Source organism: Labeo rohita, chromosome 1 (assembly GCF_022985175.1).
Source record: "Labeo rohita strain BAU-BD-2019 chromosome 1, IGBB_LRoh.1.0, whole genome shotgun sequence".
In the NCBI taxonomy this organism is placed as follows: domain Eukaryota; kingdom Metazoa; phylum Chordata; class Actinopteri; order Cypriniformes; family Cyprinidae; genus Labeo; species Labeo rohita.
In genome coordinates, this window is record NC_066869.1 from 39,002,506 (window position 1) to 39,021,552 (window position 19,047).

The following is a 19,047-nucleotide window of genomic DNA, read 5'->3' on the forward strand; positions in this document are numbered from 1 at the left end:
CTCTTGCTGACTGATGGCCTGTGAATACCACCGCTGTTACCGCTAAACATTTGTTGGCCATTTTCTGGACACGCATGTGGCGCAGCAACACATGCATATACATAAATCATCTTACACATGCTCGCTAGCACGTACATTCACCTTTTAACCTCCATTATGGGCAAATATTCTGCATCTCAGACTTGTCAGACTCTATTGAATTCATGCTGAAGAGAGTCTATCTCAGAGTCTATCTCCCTCAGGGCCTCTTGGATTCCAGACAGCTTCTGAGGAGAGCCAGAAGTCCTCCATCCCTGCACTCTGTGTATATCTCCATAACAGCTGTGTACACTAATGCCTCTGATACACGTAATACCGTTTAGCTCATGGAAAAATCAGGAATGGATTGGGGGACCGCCAGAGCAGCCAGTTATAAATTACGCCACCTTCTGAAAATGCAGGGAGATTTTGCAAGTCAGCAAATCTAACGTCAAGCGACTGTTCAAAATTATAGGGAGAACAGAAAATTTACTGCTTATTTCATTGATAAAAATTGACCTTGTTGATGTGATGACATATCCAGATGTCAGTTCAAAATGTAATAAATGAAAATAAATCTGTCTCTGTGTTCGTGTGGAGCTTTCGATAATGCTGGCAGATGGTGACTCAGGGGAGAAGAATTGTTGAATCAAGTCGTTATTTTTGTTTTCTTTGCACTTAAAAAGTATTCTCGTAGCTTCATAAAGTTGAACCACTGATGTCACATGGACTATTTTGCAGATGTTCTTACTACGTTTCTGGGTCTGGGAACATTTCAGTTGCATTGCTGTCTATGCAGGGTCAGAAAGCTCTTGCATTTCATCAAAAATATCTTCATTTGTGTTTTAAAGATGAACCAAGGTCTTACAGGTTTGAAACGACATGAGGTTGAGTAATTAATGACAGAATTTTCATTTTTGGGTCAACTATCCTTTTAACTAATGTTAACAAATGAGATATTGTAAAGTGTTAATGGATGATCCTACCAAATGATCAGAAATGCTTCAATATTAGTATATTTAAATATTCAGCACTTCTAAACACTATTCCAACACTTACAGTTGAGGTCAAAAGTTTACATACACCTTTCAGAATCTGCAAAATATATATTTTTTTTAACCAAAATAAAAGGGATCGTACAAAATGCATGTTATTTTTTTTATTTAGTACTGACCTGAATAAGATATTTCGCATCGAAGATGTTTACATATACACTAAAAAATAAAAAACATCAATTTGTTGAATCAGCTTAAAATAATTTGTTACCCTGCTGCCTTAAAATTTTAAGTTCAGTCAACTAAAATAAGTTTAGTCAACTTGAAATGTTAAGTTGTACTAAGTAACAACTTAGATATTTGTGTTTGCTAAACTTAACAGATGGGTAAGTAACACAGCTGCCTTAAAATTTTAAGTTGATTCAACTCAAATATCTAAGTTGTCACTTAGTATAATTTAACATTTGAAGTTGAATAAACTTTTTTTGAGTTGACTGAAATTAAAAAAAAAATTAAGTTGACACAACAAATTGTTTCTTACAGTGTAGTCCACAAGAGAAAATAATAGGTGAATTTATAAAAATGACCCTGTTCAAAAGATTACATACGGTTGATTCTTAATACTGTGTTACCTGAATGATCCACAGCTGTGTTTTTTTTTTGTTTAGTGATGTATGTGTCTCTTTCTTGTTGTCGGTGTACGTGTGTTTGTGTGCAAGTGGAAGAGCCTGAGACGTGTCAGTAAGAACAGGGCAAAAGGTGCCTGTGTGTGTGTGTGTGTGTGTGTGTGTGTGTGTGTGTGTGTGTGTGTGTGGCTTTTTCCTGCTTTTATCCTCTGGATATTAAAGCTGGCACATTCTGTACATACACATCCAGCTTTTGTGGTCTGGTGAAATACAGTATGTACTAATGCACAAGGTCCTCATTTGTTTAGCATGCATGAATGCAAACAAAAATACATCGGCTTTTCTCCACAGCTTAAATATGCGGTGTGCAGAAATGCACATGGTCACACCTGCTCAGTTCTATTTCTGATTGTTTTGAGCCTGTGCTGGTGTATAAATAGCTGATAATAGCAGTTCTATTCTTTTGTAGCTCCCCTTTGTCTTACTTTGGGATTTGCTGTAGTGGCCTGTTGTGACGCATCCACACAAATACATTCAAGTATTCTGTTAATTTATACTACAGCCCTTAAGAACTAAAATTATCCCAAAATAGAGAGCCTGACTGAACTTATATAGGAATGAAGGTGTCACTCTAACATAAAAATACAAACCGCTAAATTTTCAGTGGTGATCATATTTTCTGTTTCTGTGTAAGGCAAAGCATTGTGGGAGTATGAGTACAGGATCCGGTGAACTTCAGACAGAGCTAGGGTGGCGTCTCTTACATGCGCCTTTAATTTGCAATGGCACCCTGCTAAATATAATGTCCACAAAATATAATTTCAGTTCGGGCCATTTCCACTGTCCTTTTCTGTGCACCACATTTTTAGCAGTTGGAATTTTTGCTCAAACCATGGGTGAAAATGTAAGTGTAGCTAGACATTGTTTAGGTTATTGCCGACACACACAGAATGTGGAATAGTTCACTCCAAAATAACTTCTGTTTTATGATGTATTCGTCCTGTGTTTATGTTTATTTGACCTACTTTCTTTTGGAGAACACACAGGCACATATTTTGAAAAACATTTTTTTTTTTTAATGTATTATTATTATTATATTTTATTATTTAATTGTTTATTTATTTATTCATTCATTTAATGAAAGTTCATGTGGTTCAATGTTTTGTTTTGTTTTAATTAATTTATTTGTTTTGTATTTATTTTATTATTTGCTTAATTGTTTTATTTATGTATCTATTTTTATTCATTCAGTCATTCAGTGAAAGTTAGTGGGGTCCAGCATTGTTTTGGACATTCATTATGAACAAAAACTTCTTTTTTTTTTTGATAAATGTAACTATTCTTATTCTTATTATTTTATGTTAAGAATCAATTTGTTTTTTTTTTTTTTTTTTTTTTTTTTTTTTCGTTTTTGTTTTTTTTTGCAAGAAAGAATTGCCAGGCTGGAAAAAAAAAAGAATAGGAGGGTCAGACATAAAGATGAGAGATTGGAAAAGAGTGATGAATCTGGTGAGTCAGTTTCAAAACCACACACATCTCTCACACTCATTCTTTCTGGCATGTCTGAATGCAGTTGCTGAATTTCTGAAGAGTGAGGAATAAAGGCTGAGATAGAGCTTCCACAAGTAAAGGCAGTTACCCTGGTAATAATGCACAAGTTTTTCCTTGTGAATCAGACACTCACCACACTGTTTTACAGATTCAGACAAGAGAGACTGTAGAGACTATGGCCAGCATATTCCATACTTTTTACCAGTATACAGCATGTATAATGTAAACGGTGTATTTTTCAATGCTTCAGGTTACTTAGCTCCTGTGGTCATAATGGGATAGCACAGTGTGCACTGATTGCACAATTCACAATCTCTGCAGATTCAGTCATTCAGGTGCTGTTTTCCATACTATATAGAATGGTTTAAACAGGGAAATGGGGAACAGGAAAATGTGCCAACAAAATGTGCCATTTTGAATCCAAAATAGGTCATTTGTGTGATTCATGTACATCCAGTGAGCTTTTAAAATTGAATCATTTAGTATTGAGTATTATAATCAATCCCAGGCATGTCTGTTCCAAGCCATGGCCAATCAGAGATATTTACTGTAGATTAGTCAGAATCCACTCAATATCTTCAAAACATTAAACAAGTTTTTGTTTTGAGTGTTACGCTCAAAAATGCTCTCATTACAACAAACTAAGAATAGATGTGATGTAAATATGACATTCAGTGTGCAGTATAGATAACAAGAGATTTCACACAAATGAGCTCAGTCAGCTATGTTATAAAGGGAGCACTCAAAGAAAAGGTTTCAGTGTCATGTTTCAGAGTTTCAAAGTTTCAGGAGTGACAAACTCATTTAATTACAGGTGTGAACCCACTCATTTGTTCTGTTAGTCACTCCTAAAAAATTATGACAACAACAACATAAACAAGAATAACAAAAACAAGTCTTTCCCATGCATCAAAAAGGCATCTTTGTCACCTTTTCCACCCTTGATGAGTTTACATCTCTGGATGAATTGACTGGATATCAATAAAATGTCTAGCCATGATTCTCCTTTGTGAATCAAATGGAATCGAATCCTGTTTCCCGATTCACCTACTGTCCATCCTATAGTATTCAAAATCGTAGCATGTTAAAACGAATAATCCAAAGGTACCCAGACTGTTTATTGCCCATAGCCGATTTTGCGTTTTGCGCAAGTATTAGATTCAGAACTACAAACACGAATAAACAGTGTTAAACTACAAACATGGCAGATATGCAGTAGAGAGGTCTGGTTAAAGGAGTTTAAGTGATTAATAATCAACATCTAACCTGATGAAAACATATGTATTTAATACTAAGCGCATTATATTTCATCTGCAGCAACACTGTGAACTTTTATCAACGTAGGTTTGATCTTTACCTTTAAATGCATCATTATGTAAACACCTGAAGAGAGTTCTTGGCATGAAAGACATGCAACTGGCAGATCAACATTGCAGCTTCATTTCTCTCCAATACGGTATGAAATGAAATGAAACATAAGGTGGAGGATGTTAACGGACACAAGATGACTGAGAGAGCAGTTTAACGATGACAGGATGCACATAACTTATGACAAGTAGCCCTATATCCCACATTTTGCAGACTATTTTGCTACACACTCAAAACTATGTAAAATGTATTCTTTAAATAGTATATATTATTTTGAGCAAGTGTATTTTAAAGTAATTAGGCTCAGAATAGTATTATGTAACCTTTAAACTAGTCTATTCCATTCTAAACAGCTTAATTATAATCATAAAACTGACTTCTGGCTTGCGTGAATATAGTGGTCTCCATTGAAGCTTTGTCATAATTTTATTTGAACTGCCAAAAGGAAGTGAACATGACTTTCTTTTGACTTCTAAATCAGGAAGCTGCAGAGAGGACCATAAGCTTGTTTGATCTCAATAAGAGCTCCTCACACAATAGAAGGTCTTGCTCTGTTAGCTACTGTTGCACCGTTGTGTCTATGAGCGTGCGTGCGTGCAGGACGAGGCGAGGATCAGGGACGCCTGTTGATGGGGCTTGTTGGAATTACCATAGCAGAACGGACTCATTGTCTTCCCCTTTCACAACATCATGTCCCACAATAGCGGCTTTCAAACGTCCCCACTACTTAATGAAGACCTCTAATGATATGCTAACGGCGCGCCGTTTTAATTACAGTTTAAAGTAGTTAAGTACCCAACACAGCCAAATGAGCAGTATTCCAGCTCACTCTCACTTTTGGATGATTTGGATTCCGCTTGAAAAAAAAAAAAAAAAAGAACTTGGCAGTTTCAGACTGATTTAGAATAGGCTGTAAAATATTTTTAGGAACCTTTAAAATAAACGCGTATTAATTTAATAGGTGATGCGTAATGCGCACGTTTACGCGCAGTGGTAAGATATATGTTTATCTTTATTTTTAATTAATTTAATTTTATTCGCAATTAATTTTTTATAATTCTCCTTTACTGCCAATACAGGAACACTTTAGATGCGTAATACACGTTTTCCTCTGTAAATGAAATTGACGCCTGATTTAACATTTTTAACAATTTTACAATTTTCCTGGGTATTAGGCTGCTAGTTTTATCAAATGTCGGCAGTTCAGTAATTAATTCAGCACGGCTTTGACTTATTCATAAGTTGATTTTTGATTTAAAAAAAAAAAAAAATGCTTATGCTATTCGAATCGGAATATACTGGTGGCGCTATTTATTTTTTTATTCGTTTAAATTAACCAGGCCAGAAGTGTCACATATTTGGCGTTGTATTTACTGATCTTAATGTGCATTCATGTGTTTTTCATGTAATGCTTATAATGTATTTTTAACGTTTATTTATTTTTGTACTAACATTTTCCACTACTGTCACTCATTTTATTGTTTCTACAATTCTCTGTGGCAAAAGTCTCGGATATAAACAATCATGTCAGTAAAGCAGGATTTGGGAATTGAATAGTAGCTCCACCTCCCCGTCTAAAGCAGCGAAAGCTCACCTGAGGCTGTCCTGGGCAGGGAGGTGGAGCCTTTTCCCAGCCTCCCATTCCTAAACAGTGAATCAGTCTGTTCATTCACATTCACACGCGGGCCAGCCAGTTCGCAGGCGTTTCAAACACAGCTCTCTCCGGTGGAGTGAGGAATTTTTCCCCCCCTGAGCAGACAGGAAAGGAACTCAGTCATGGATATATTTTTTTCTATTTGGTCTTCGGACCTTCTATAAACGTTATTTAGTTCGGAGGAACTTGTTTTTTTTTATTTTTATTTTTTATTTATATTTATATTCTTTTCCGAATTCGCGTCTTATTGGAATACTATGCGAGCTTCGCTGTAATGTTGGAATAAAACGAAGGACTCGTGAAGCACATCGCAGCGGGACTATCGCGATTTATAGAAAACACAACATGATCCTTACTCGTAAGTATTTACGTTTGATAATACATTCTTTGAGGAAAAAAAAAAGTTTGTCTGTTGAGATTTTTATTTGTTTATTTATGTGACTTTAGACGCATGCAGTGTATATTTCAATGAGTCACTTTTCACTAGTGTTTTAAACTTCTTTTTTCATTTGGAGGCACCAAAAGTCAAAATGGATTTTTAGATTAGATGCTGCTAAATCAATACATGAATGACATATCGCATCCTGAACGACTGAAATAATAGTTTGACTGATTGACTTGACTTGAAGTCAGTTTGAGAGGTCACGTTTATCAGACAAGTCATAATATCGTATTGAAGAGCTACATTTATTCCATTTGTTTGTGATGTCCATTATAATGAACAGTGGTTTCAGTAGAACCATACAATACGGTTTGCTGTCAGTAATAATCCAGATTTCAGTCAGATTATCTACAGACCATGCCTGACAGAAGTTCTCAAACTGTATTCTGTATTTGCCTGTATAACAGCTATGTGATTATATGTGACCCAGGACCACAAAACCAGTCTTAAGTCGCTGGGGTTTATTTGTAGCAATAGCCAAAAAATACATTGTGTGGGTCAAAATTATTGATTTTTCTATTATGGCAAAAATCATTAGGAAATTAAGTAAAGATCATGTTCCATGAATATATTTTGTAAAATTCCTACTGTAAATGTATGAGAACTTAATTTTTGATTAGTCATATACATTGTTAAGAACATTTTTTGAAGAACTTTAAAGTTGATTTTCTAAATATTTAGATTTTTTTTTTGCACTCTCAGATTCCTGATTTTTAAATAGCTGTATCTCGGCCAAATATTGTCCTATCCTAACATCAATACATCATACATCAATGAAAAGCTTATTTATTCAGCTTTCATATGATGTATAAATCTCAATTTTGAAAAAAAAAAAAAAAAAATGACCCTTATGACTGGTTTTGTGATCCAGGGTCACATATTGCTTATGGATTTCTATTCAACTTGTAGGTATGTTTTGGGGTCCTGTTGCATTTGTAATAAACAAACTGAGCTGGTCACCGAAAGGTTGCCGATTTAAACCCCGCAAGAGTCACCACTCAACCGCACTATAGGGACAGTTATAATAGCGTTATAATGTAACTTAACATGTTAAGATGTAGACGCGGATATGTTATATTGAATGTGGAATTAGTGGAGTGCTCTATAATTTTCTTCTCTCTTAGATGTTAATATCTTCCTAAAGCTTGGAGTTTAAGAGTGCAATTATTTGGGTGGTGCGTGAGATTTCACGCGTTGCCGGCGCTCCAGGCTGTCCGATAAGTAATCTCCCCTCGCTTTCCCTGCATCTCGACACGTCTCCATTGGGTTTACGTGGATTTCACATAGTTCAGAGAAAAGATTTCGTCAGTGTTGGTCTGCGTTTTCATTCAGCCTAAATGCAGAGTGTTGAGGAAGTTGTGCTAAAACCTGGCATTGCCAAAGAGCGCGCTGTTCTCATCTGAAGGCGCATTCGTGCATCTTTTTTCGTGTTGAAGAGTGGGGGTTTAAACAATATCTAATGTGTTTAAAAAAAAACATGCAAGTATAACTGTATTCAAACAGCGCTTCAGTAGCCAAATTTGGATAAGTTCAATAGCCAGAATGCGCTAAATGGACGGACACTAAGTGTCCTGAGGAGGTCACCATAGCAACAGTTCGCTTCTTAAGAGTGTTCTGTTAGGATCAATGTGGGACCAATACTAAAAACAAGAAAAAGTGCAAGCATTTTCTCCCTGTTTATAGATTTACACAAATCTTATCTCATTTTATCGCACTTCTCACTAGACTAAATATAGAATAAAGACTAGAATAAATCTCTTTATTTAAAACATCTTTAAGATTAGCTAGTTTACAGTTAGCTAACAGCTTATATATATATATATATATATATATATATAGTGTAATTTGCACACAGGAGTCTGTGTTATGGAAAATTACCCATAACTGTAAAAAAGAATTCACTCAGTTGCATAATTGATCTCATAAGTATTGCAACCTCCTTTTGCATTCCAAGAAAGAATGAAAGTATATATGTTGCTTTTTCCCCTCCCGTATCTAAGCAAAGGTTGATAACCTTGGGTTATGTTAACTCCAGGCAATCAGGCAGTAAGCAGTCCAAGGCAGTCAGTTAGAGGTCAAAGAAAAGAATCATGCTTCAATCAAGTCACTTTGAAGCTGATATACATGCAACTCTTGATAATCTATGATCATGGTTTTTGGTGAGCATGATTCACTCGCATACAAGTAAAAGAGCTGTGAGACTAAAACACACATTCTTAAACACTCCCTATACGGCTCCAAATCCACTGAAACCTTCATATAAAAAAATCTCCTTTATTGCCTCCTGGAAACAGTCTGATTGCTGGGTCTAAACGCTTTTAACTAGTTGCTGTTGCATAAGAAACCCTCTGTCATATTAGAGGAGGGTCTCTCTTTCTTCACCTCTTTAAGTGATCTTTTGATCATAAATGGAATGGATAGGGTGGCATATCATTGAGCGTATCTAATCATCTGACCCGAGATCAGCCTTGCGTTACACAAAGTGGCCAGTCACCAGACCTGGCCGAGCTGGCTCCAGGTCATTGATAGCTAATGTTAAATCTGTCAGAAAGTCTGAGACAGACATAAATGGACGCATCTGGCCAAAGTGTGGGATAGTGGTGTTGAGTGACTGTGGTGATGGGGTTACCCCATGATCCCCTGTGTTCATGAGCAGATGGAGGGGATCTTCTCATTTTCAGAGCTACCTGACTCTCCCTCTCCACCCCCATATGTCTGTAGAAAGCCATGCCAAAATATGATATGCGTGATCCTCAACAAATGATGTATGACTGCTCTTGATCTGCAGATTTAAAGTGTATGCGTGGAAAGATGAAAGATAAAGAGCTCAGTGTCTTGGAGGCAGTTTAGCAAATAGGACATCAGGTCACATGAATCGCTGATAAAATTCCTCCTGGTTCCACTCAAAGACTAGATATTGATGTTTTGTGCTATTCATTTGAAACAGGGCCTGTTTAAGTAGCATAGCACTATTTGCAGCTTCAAAAGTCTTAAAATTAATCCACATACACTTGAAGCTATGAAATGAATTTGGATTCACATCTTCATGGTTCCATGAAGAAGCTTTAATCCTTGAATCCACAGGGGTTCTTCAGATTGTTAAAAAGATTATTTAGAACCAAAAAAACATTGTGAAAACCCCCTTTTGAAAACTTTATTTTTAAGAGTGTTGGATTCTGCTTTCATAGCAGAGAGGTCTGTCTAAACTTACGCACACACACCTCCACCTCCTCCCTCCTCCCTCCCATGCTGAGGAACCATCGGCCAGCGATTGTGAGAACTTCCTGTGACAGGAAAAAGAGGAAGAGGAGGAGAGAGAAGAGAGGAGGAAGGGTAATTTTAGAAAAGGCAAAAAAGGTTCAGCTAGCAGGAATTCAACTTTGGCCGGGTTCATAGGACGTTCTCCTAAGAGATTACGCCTGACTGTCTTTCTTTGGGTCTGGAGTCTGTAGTCTGCCTTTTTGTCTTGTCTGTTTGTTTTTTTTTTTTAAATTTCCCCTCTCTCGCCAACATAAATCAAAATTTCATTCATTTGATACAAACGGAAGCTTTAGGTGGAGTAAATACTGTACGCTTTGATAAAAGGAGAAAACATAGAGGCATATTTCTGTGACGGATGCCGCCCAGACATCCTGTGTGCTCCACTCAGGTCACTGTGGCATTGCAAAGGTCACAGGTCATGCATCCACTAGATGGCTGGCACCAAGATACGAAGCAGATGGATTGTAGATTAAGGCTGATAGAAAGAGGAAGAGAGATGGGAGGGGGCGGTGATGACTGTTGATTCCCTTTTATTTGCACTAAATCATAACTATATGATGAAAGGAAAGAGGAAAAAGGAAGAGAAGAAAAAATGTCCAATTTGATGTATATATTGATACTGTTTTTAAATATAATTACATATGAGCATTACATCGACCATTGATTATTTAAACTTTTTTCCATAATGACTATTTATATTAGTTGCGAAATTAATTAAGGTGACCCATGACTTAATAAGTCTCATCTATGAAATAATGACATATGTAGACCTTCTGGGATATTTTTTTGGCTTGGAAACATGCTGTGTGTTATATAAAGAGGAAAAAGTGCTAGAACGTCCAACTCTGTGAAGTAATACTGACGTCAGTCTGGCTTTCAGCACACAATGTTAGTTCAGTTACTTAATCTGATGTGTCTGTAACTCAAATTTATAGTTTCCTTTAAATATAAGTGCATGTACCGCACAATCAAGAAAGAATCAAAGGCTGTTTACTTAAATGGGGAGGTTCAACCTATTTCGCATTCTCTCTGAGGTCGAACGTTCGACATTCCGTGTGTGTGTTACAGGATGTAAGGCGTTCTCTGTGTTTGTGTTGGCGCTGAAGGCCTCCATTATCTGGCCTTGAACAAAAGGAGGTGTGTCCTCCAAAGTGTCCATGGCAACCGTGGAATGAGCCACTCTTATTGGCTTCCCGTCGGCCTCGGAAAGGCAAGGGAAGTGTGGTCGCCGCCTGGCGTGGGGATCCGCACAGACTTGCGGGGAGAACACAGGATGCGACGTGCGCACACAACACAAACACAAACTCTATGCTTGCGGCCCATGTTCGAACCTTAAGCACGGATATGTGTATGGTGTTGAATGCTGAGATGGCGAAAAAACAGTGTGTCAACAGCCAGAGCTCATCTGTGTGACATCCAGCGGTGTTAGAGAGTTTGAAATGTTTGTTTGAGTGTCTTTTGGGTGTACAGCTGGGATGAATGTATCCTTAGTGCTACCTGATCTCATGACGAAAACGTACCAATGGGAACTTTTCCACAAGATGTGAAATACGTACCAATAAGTACACATCATTGTACTTTCCAACAGATATAACCACTAGAGGCGATAAAAGCATTTGTAATCGTTTTCGTACACAGCTTCATATGTTTTGCTTTCCGGGCGTAACAAGCTTGCTCGGAAGCTCGGCACAGAATCGGACTTAAGATGTACAATCCTTGGATATGAAAAACAGGCAAAAACGGCATGCTTGCGATTGCATTTTACACCACATTCGCTTTTGTTCGTACCCCAGGAGTTTTCCGTTTCAGGTCTTGGGGTTTCCATTAATAAGCTGATGAGTTGACTCAAGTGTGTTAGAAAGTTTTGATTAGAAAGAGTTTGAAAATGTATAGTATTGGTGGTGCCTCCAGGAACAGGGTTGGGAAGTGCTTTCTTAGACACTTCTCCTGAGAAAAGACCCTAGTAATCTCACCCGTCTCTGCATGATTTTGTGATGCCGTCTCTTGGTTAGAAAGCTTTACTTGGTGTCAGACAGGCACCTGTGTGATAGCAGCCCATTGTAATCAGGTGGGGGGGACACCTTGCCGATGAAAGGAAAAGCCAGTCGGTGAGACACTGCCATGGAGCCTGTGTGTGTTTGTGTGTCTCTCCGTCATTTACATTTAAATACATACAGTCCTCTAACATTCTTGCATTTGGATGGTCTTCAGTGGTGCCTACCCACTGCAAACACACAGGAAGCCACAGCGCTCATTACAGACCATTCCAGAAAAGTGTGTCATTATTTTAAGTGTAGGACATTCCTCAAAGTTCACGAACTCCAAATATAGTGCTCTCGGGCACAATTCTGTCATTCGCTTGAAAGGAATCCCATCATGTGCATGTGGATTCTTGAGATGGATTTGAGATACAGTTGCATGTGTGCAGTCAAGTCAGATTGCTTCTGTTATTTTAGCATTGCTGTCTCTCCTGCTTTCTTCTTCGCTCTCCACCAGCAAGAGGACCTCCCTTATCGCGTGCCTTTGTTGTTGTCATGTGTGCTGTCACTCTCACGGATGTTCGAGTGGGGAGTCACGTATCTCTGCTAGTAGAGACAGAGTCTGCGTCCTTTCCTCTGGGCAAAGTCGGCAGTGTCTTTTAACACACGTCTTTTTTTTCACGTCTCTTTCAGTTAATCCCTGGCCTTTCTGTTGAAATGATGGGGAACCTATCTCAGGTGGCCTTTCAGTTGTGTAAGGCATCATGCCAATCACTGCAATTAGAATAATTGGAATTTTAGGAGTCGGGAATGTGTGCAATTAGCCGTTGAGAAAAGCGAGAGGTCCCTCTCTGCTGATTACGACCTATTGTGAGCTGTAATTGTGTAGATTCTGCTTGTGATAGACCATAGCACTGCCAGTGGAGAACTGGATTAGCTGTGTTACACCTTTAGAGGGCGGTGACAGGGTCTCTGTAGCACCTGAACGCAAGACTTTTGATGCTTTTTATTAAAACGGGATAGTCCCCCTGGAGCAACCTGAGGTTAAGTGCCTCGCTCAAGGGCACAATGGTTATCAGGAATGATTGCGATCTCAGTAACTCGCCAGTTCCTGCGTCATGCCTGCTTGAGTTCAGTTCAGCAATCTTTTAGATCCTTATCTGCCCATTCACCATCACATAGTCCAATAAACAAAAACTTGCCATATTAACTTTCTGGAACTGTTGATAAGCTTTTAACATACTCCGTTTTGTAATTTCATACCTCACCTTGGAAAAGCATTTAAAGCAAGTACACGGAGTAAGTGTTGCTAGTCAGACAATCATCTTAAGTGACAGAATCGCAGTTAAACTTCTAATTCTGACACGTTGCTGTGTGAAACAACACGTGGACCTCTAGAAGGAGTCAAGACGCCTTCAATGGTGTTTGCCATTTGGCATGTGGCGTCTAAAGGACCGTTTAAAGTTAATGGACAGGGATGTGGCACCTCTTCACCGCCCCAACAACAGATCTGACTGCTTTGGATGGCCACTTAGCACTGCTGTCTCAAACATTACACTGTAGTGCAATCTTGAGTGTTCCCACTCAAAGATTTGGTTGTGAATGCTTTGCACAATGTGATTTTTGTTGATTTGTTTGTTTGTCTCTCTCTCTCTTACAGAAATTGAGGCGAAGGAGGCGTGTACATGGCTGAGGGCTGCAGGTTTTCCACAGTACGCTCAGCTTTACGAAGGTAGGACACTTGAAGAGGACACACCAGTTCATGATCAAAGCGCATTTCAGTGGCAATTAATGCCTTACCTAATCTGATTTTTTTTTCTCTCAATCTCTAAGCAGCACCTAAGGTGTGTAAATGATTAGGCAGAGGTGGCATTATCTGTTTATATAAGAAAAAAACAACTGTTTGATAAAACTCGGACAGAATCATATATCAGATAGCATCACACCTTCGGTGTCCAACATCACACACTTCTAACCTACCGATTCCAACCGTTGCACCACGTGAAAGGGGTGTTATCAGTTTCAGAAATCTGAGTGTGACTAGCCTGCCATGATTGCCCCACTATAGATAAGAGAAAGCCAGTACAGTAAGGCAAAGGTCTTCAAGGCAATAAAATAATCATGTTATCCCTTGCTCACTGGTACAGACTCACGTACACACAGATTGGAAAGCTGTTTGGCCTTGAAAAGTAAATAGGGTTGTTAGTTTCCCGCCAAAAAAAATTAATGAGCATTTTAGTTATTAAACACTTAATAAAGTGCTGGGTGCTCTGAGGGTTGCTGAGTGCCTATTGTGATTCCAGCACCCCCTTCCTACACACACACACCTCCCACTGTTGAGCACTGCAGTATTGCAGCTGTGTTTGTTTGGCTGGCTAAGACGTACTTCCTCTACCTTTTCAACACCGGAGGAGGGGAGGTTTGTGCGTATGTGAGTGTGTGTGTATGATAGAGGGCAGGCACACATTCCACTTGCTGCCAACAGCCCCCCTTCCACATATAAATACACTTTAACATGTTTATTGGGTCTATGTTTATATTCAATTCCTTTTCAATTCCCTTCTGTCCTCTCTTTTCTCAGACGGTCAGTTCCCGATTGAGATTTCTTCAGTTACCAGAGATCATGACTTCTTGGATCAAGATGCCATTGAGGCCCTGTGCAGGTGAGACATTCGCATTTACCCAAATGAAGTTTTTGTCAGATTTTGCTCATTTATAGACACAGTTATATATTTTATCCTCAAAGTATGGTTGCAAAACCCCTAAAACCAGATTACAAATTCAAGAAAGAAAAAAAAAAACACATTTAAACATGAATTTCTTGCATTGTCAGACTTTCATAATGAGCTGATTTTGATTTGAGTTCTGTTATATTTATATATAAACCGATTATCTTAGAATAATTAAAGAAAAAAAAAAAAGAGAAAGGGACACAGACAAGGGTCCATCAGAGACCAGCTGGAGCTCACAGACATCTGGAGGCCATTTTCTGGTGCCAGCCCCCTGATGCAGACAAACAGCCCCCCCCAACTCAGGGTCACATGACACCAACCAGGTGGCTTCTGGGATAAGCTTTCCGTCTCTTTTGTTGTATTGTTGTCACCACTCCAGATTTCTACCTCCTTTATTCTTTTCTTCCTTTTTTATTCCCTGTCCGTCTGTCTTCCTCCTTAATCTGAAGTTTATCCCTCGGCAGCTCATTATCGGGCTTGGCTGCCACCTCTCTCATCCTCTTCTCATCCTTTTCTGTCTCCATCTATCTCATTCTGTATCTATTGCTTATCCCTTCTCTGCCCCGCTGCTCTCTCTGTCTCTCTCCAGAGTTTTGACTGTGGCAAAGTCTGTTTGTAGGCTAATGACTGGATTTAGCATTTGTTTGCGACCCCATGGTTCTTTTCAAAGTATCTGCTTGAAAAACGACTGTCACTGTTTTACTCATTTATCTGTGTGTGTGTGTGTGTGTGTGTGTATTGCAGGAGACTGAACACCCTAAACAAGTGCGCTCTTATGAGATTAGAGATCACCCCTCAAAGAAAAAGAGTAAGTGTCCATTTCTCTATATTTTGCTAAATTATTTCATTCTTAAGCGTGTGGCGGTTAATTATAAGGAAGGTCTTGTTTTCTTATCATTTTCAAGCCCCAAGGGCAGCGCCAAATGGCTTTTATGTCCAAATAAAGGGCTTCGTTAGCTCCCATCGTTCTTCTGATTTTCTTTACTCCTGTTTGTCGTGTTTTTCTCACCATACGCATCCTAAACCCCCCTCCATACCATAAAAGGAAGAGAATGCACACTCTGCCGGTCGGTTGTTGGTCACTCTGTCAGTGCGGTCTAAGATTGAGCATGTATAGTGTAAGACTGCCCCACAGCCATGACTTAAACTACATGCAAGTCAAGAATGCAACAACAAACAATCCAACTATGTAACCACAACAGGGAGCTTAGGAAGATAAGCGTCATGTCTGACTGCAGCTTCTTTTTCTGCTCTTAAAACTTGTAAGTCTGAACAATGGCAGCCTTGTCAAGTGTGCGTCCTGTTAAGAAAGCTGATGACCCTTTAGTGTCATCTTGTGTTGATGGAGTCAAAGGTAGAGGTCAGGAGATGACTTGAGGAAGTGATCTGCCCTTTTCAAACATACAAGCAGAAACCATTCCTGGAATGCATTGATCTGTTCAGGTGGCCTCTGTAGGGTCCTCCTCTGTTTCTTGTCTTCCTGTCCATAAGGCTTATTTTAAAGTGAAAACAGTCTTTTTAAATTAATAGCGGATTTTCTGGTGGGCAGTGAAGGAACGTTGCACACCAGGTCTTCGTTCCTTCTGATCAAAGGCTTACCCTCAGGGGCCATAAAATAACAACCCAAGTTTTACGAACTTTCGTTGCCTCCGTTATTATGAACCGTGAAGGAGACACCTTGGGATCCCGCGACCCCCTGTTAGTCAGCCAACTAGTTTTGTTTTTACTGATTTGTCAAGGCTCCAGGACCTAAACTGATATCAACTAAGTTAACTTGTCAACCAGGTTTATACTCTAGAATTACTTATCTCCCTAATCTCTTTAGGAAATTGCATAATTATTTCAAACCATTTTAACAGGCTGCGAACTCTACATCTATAATTGGTGATAGAGATCTGGCATTGCGGCACAAACATGTAGCTCTCAAATATTTTCACCTCCCGTCCAACCCCTTTGTCCAGGAGTCCCATCACAGGAGACGTGGTTCTCCAGGCTTGCTTGAGGTGATTGCATTGATGGGGGATGGGACCAGGCCTGCCCTCTCAGGCTGGGGTGTGAACCCTGAGAGCTGGCCTGGAATTTTGTGTCCACCACCCCCTTCCTTCCATCCCTACCACCCTCAGGGAGGAGATAGATTAACCCGAGTAAAGCGGAGAGAGGGAATGGTGAACATGTGACTAGGCTGTGACATGGTTAAGCCAACCACAACAGCTTTTCCTTTTAGTGGAGCCTGGTTTCATGCATATGATACCTTATCATGCACACAGATTGAGCAAGCTGATTCTCCTCACAATGCTAGATTCATGAAGTGAGGGAATGAATCAGATCAATTTGGTCCTAAAGGTTCACATTACTTGTCTTTACTTTTTCAAATGTGACAATAAGAATTGAGTCATTAGTATACTTAGTTGCATTGATATTAAAGTATTGATATAACTCTCTTCCATATTATTTCAGAGTGAGGACTCTGATGAGGACGAGCCATGTGCTATAAGTGGCCGTTGGACTTTCCAACGGGACAGCAAGCGTTGGTCTCGCCTGGACCAGCTGGACCTGGATGTGTTCTCCCCTCCAGCTGGAGACACTGGCTCCTTCACGCCCTTTCTTTCCCAAGATGATCGATTTGCCAGAGGACCCCTTCTAAAGGAGGGAGTTAATGCTAGTTCAGAGAGCGTCTTAACTGATCTTAGTGAGCAGCCAGAGGTGGGCTCTCTGCACAGTGCTGGTAGTGGAGGTCGAGGAGGATCCCTGAGTACCACTGTACCGTCCAGCCCTGCTACAACCATCTCCAATGCTAACACAGCCACCACAACCAGGGCAAGCTCAGTTGCTAGTGTTTGCTCCTCTGGAACGTCAGGTGCCAATGAAGACTCCCTGTCTGATGGGGTTCCATCACCGCTTGAACGCGGCACCTTTGCATTCGATGTAAAACCAAGCTTGATAAGCAGCGGTGCTGAAAAAAGCACACGTTCAAGAGCAAAAAGTTTTTTGAAGCGCATGGAAAGCTTGCGGTTACGCACCACCAGCAATGCATCCTCCAAGCGCAAAAAGAAGGGTGTAGCTGGGCAAGGTAGGCTGGAGATCAGCGGGCCTGTACTGAAAGAGGGTCTTGATGAAGACAAACTGCGACGCCTCAATTGTGTGGACATTGCAACTCTGGATCGGAATGCGAACCGAACCCGAAACATCACCTATTCCACGCAGACAAGCAGTGGGAGTGCAGGGAGTAGCCAATCAGAGGCCAGCAGTGGGAGTGCTGTAAGTACGCCCAGTCCAGTCTCAAGAGCACGTAGTCACAGCACAGCAGCGGGGTCCACCAAGAGAGGTGGGATGTACCTGGAAGGCTTTGACCCATTTAATTTTGTTGTGCTGCAACCTTCGGAAGACCAAGAAGGGAAGCAGAATCACCAGGCCCAAAGTAAGAGGACAGAGCCAAGCTCAACAGTAGAGAACAATCGGCGCAACCGTCAAAGTTCAGATAACAGACGTATGGAGGAAGAAGAGAGTCGAGAAGAGGAAGGAGGTGTGATCTTCTTCTACTTGCCTGAGGGCCACAAGCCTGGCACTTTTCCTAAAGCACTTGCGGACGGGGGATCCTATCGTGGTGGGGACAACACAAGCCGGCGCCCACCCCGGAGGGGCTCCGCCGCCTCACTAGACAGTCGGTTGAGTGTCTACGATAACGTTCCTTTCTCAGAAGTTGGAGATGATGAGGACGAAGCAGAAGGAGAGGAGGAGTCAAAACTTGAGGATGTGTTGGAGCGAGTCAGTGGCCTGCAGAGACTTGTCAATGCCTGGTCAGAAACAGGAACTGGGGAAGAAGAAGAGGATGAAGAAGAAGAGGAAGGAGATTCAGATTCAGCCCTTGATTCTGCATCTCCTTGTCCATCATCCCCACTGCAGAACCGCTTAGAAGAGACAGAGAACGGCAGTGACCAGGACAGCACTGGAAACCCGCTAGCAGAAAGAGACGAGACACTCAGCTCACGTGAAAGATGCGACTCTGGTGTGGGAGCATCACTTACACGAGCCAACAGGTGAAACTCTCTCTCTCACACAGACACACACACACACACACACACAGACACACTAAGTAGTCTCTGAGACAAAGATGTCTAACTTCTTTATTGGATGTTTTACCAAAGCCGTTCCTGTAGTAATTTATGGCTTTGGCAAAACTTAATGGAAAACTATCATGCCAAAAAAGCACTATGAATTATGGGACAGGGAGGGAGAGAAGGAGTGAGAGAGCATGTCAGAACGGCTCTCCTTACATAACAAGGGATACTTGAAGGACATGGAATCCCAATGGAATGTACCACAGGAATTCTAACGGCCCCCACCTGGTGATAGAGGCCTTGATTAATCCCTGTTATCTGCAGCTGATCCTTTTGCTTGTGTTTATGTGTGTATACACAATA

General features: G+C 40.2%; 1 protein-coding gene across 3 annotated transcripts in view; it reads left to right on the forward strand.

Annotated features, from left to right (window-relative positions):
* The window catches only part of dlc1 (DLC1 Rho GTPase activating protein), a 122,107-nt gene that overhangs the window by 90,786 nt on the left and 12,274 nt on the right, over positions 1-19,047 (forward strand). For 2 of the 3 annotated variants that reach the window (XM_051114003.1, XM_051113993.1), the window contains exons 6-9: positions 13,555-13,626; positions 14,476-14,557; positions 15,371-15,434; positions 17,084-18,663. In XM_051114003.1, coding sequence (XP_050969960.1) covers positions 13,555-13,626; positions 14,476-14,557; positions 15,371-15,434; positions 17,084-18,663 — 1,798 coding nt within the window. Of the gene's footprint in view, positions 1-6,242; positions 6,571-13,554; positions 13,627-14,475; positions 14,558-15,370; positions 15,435-17,083; positions 18,664-19,047 lie in introns of those variants that run through there. The other variant, XM_051114011.1, reaches the window with a different exon arrangement.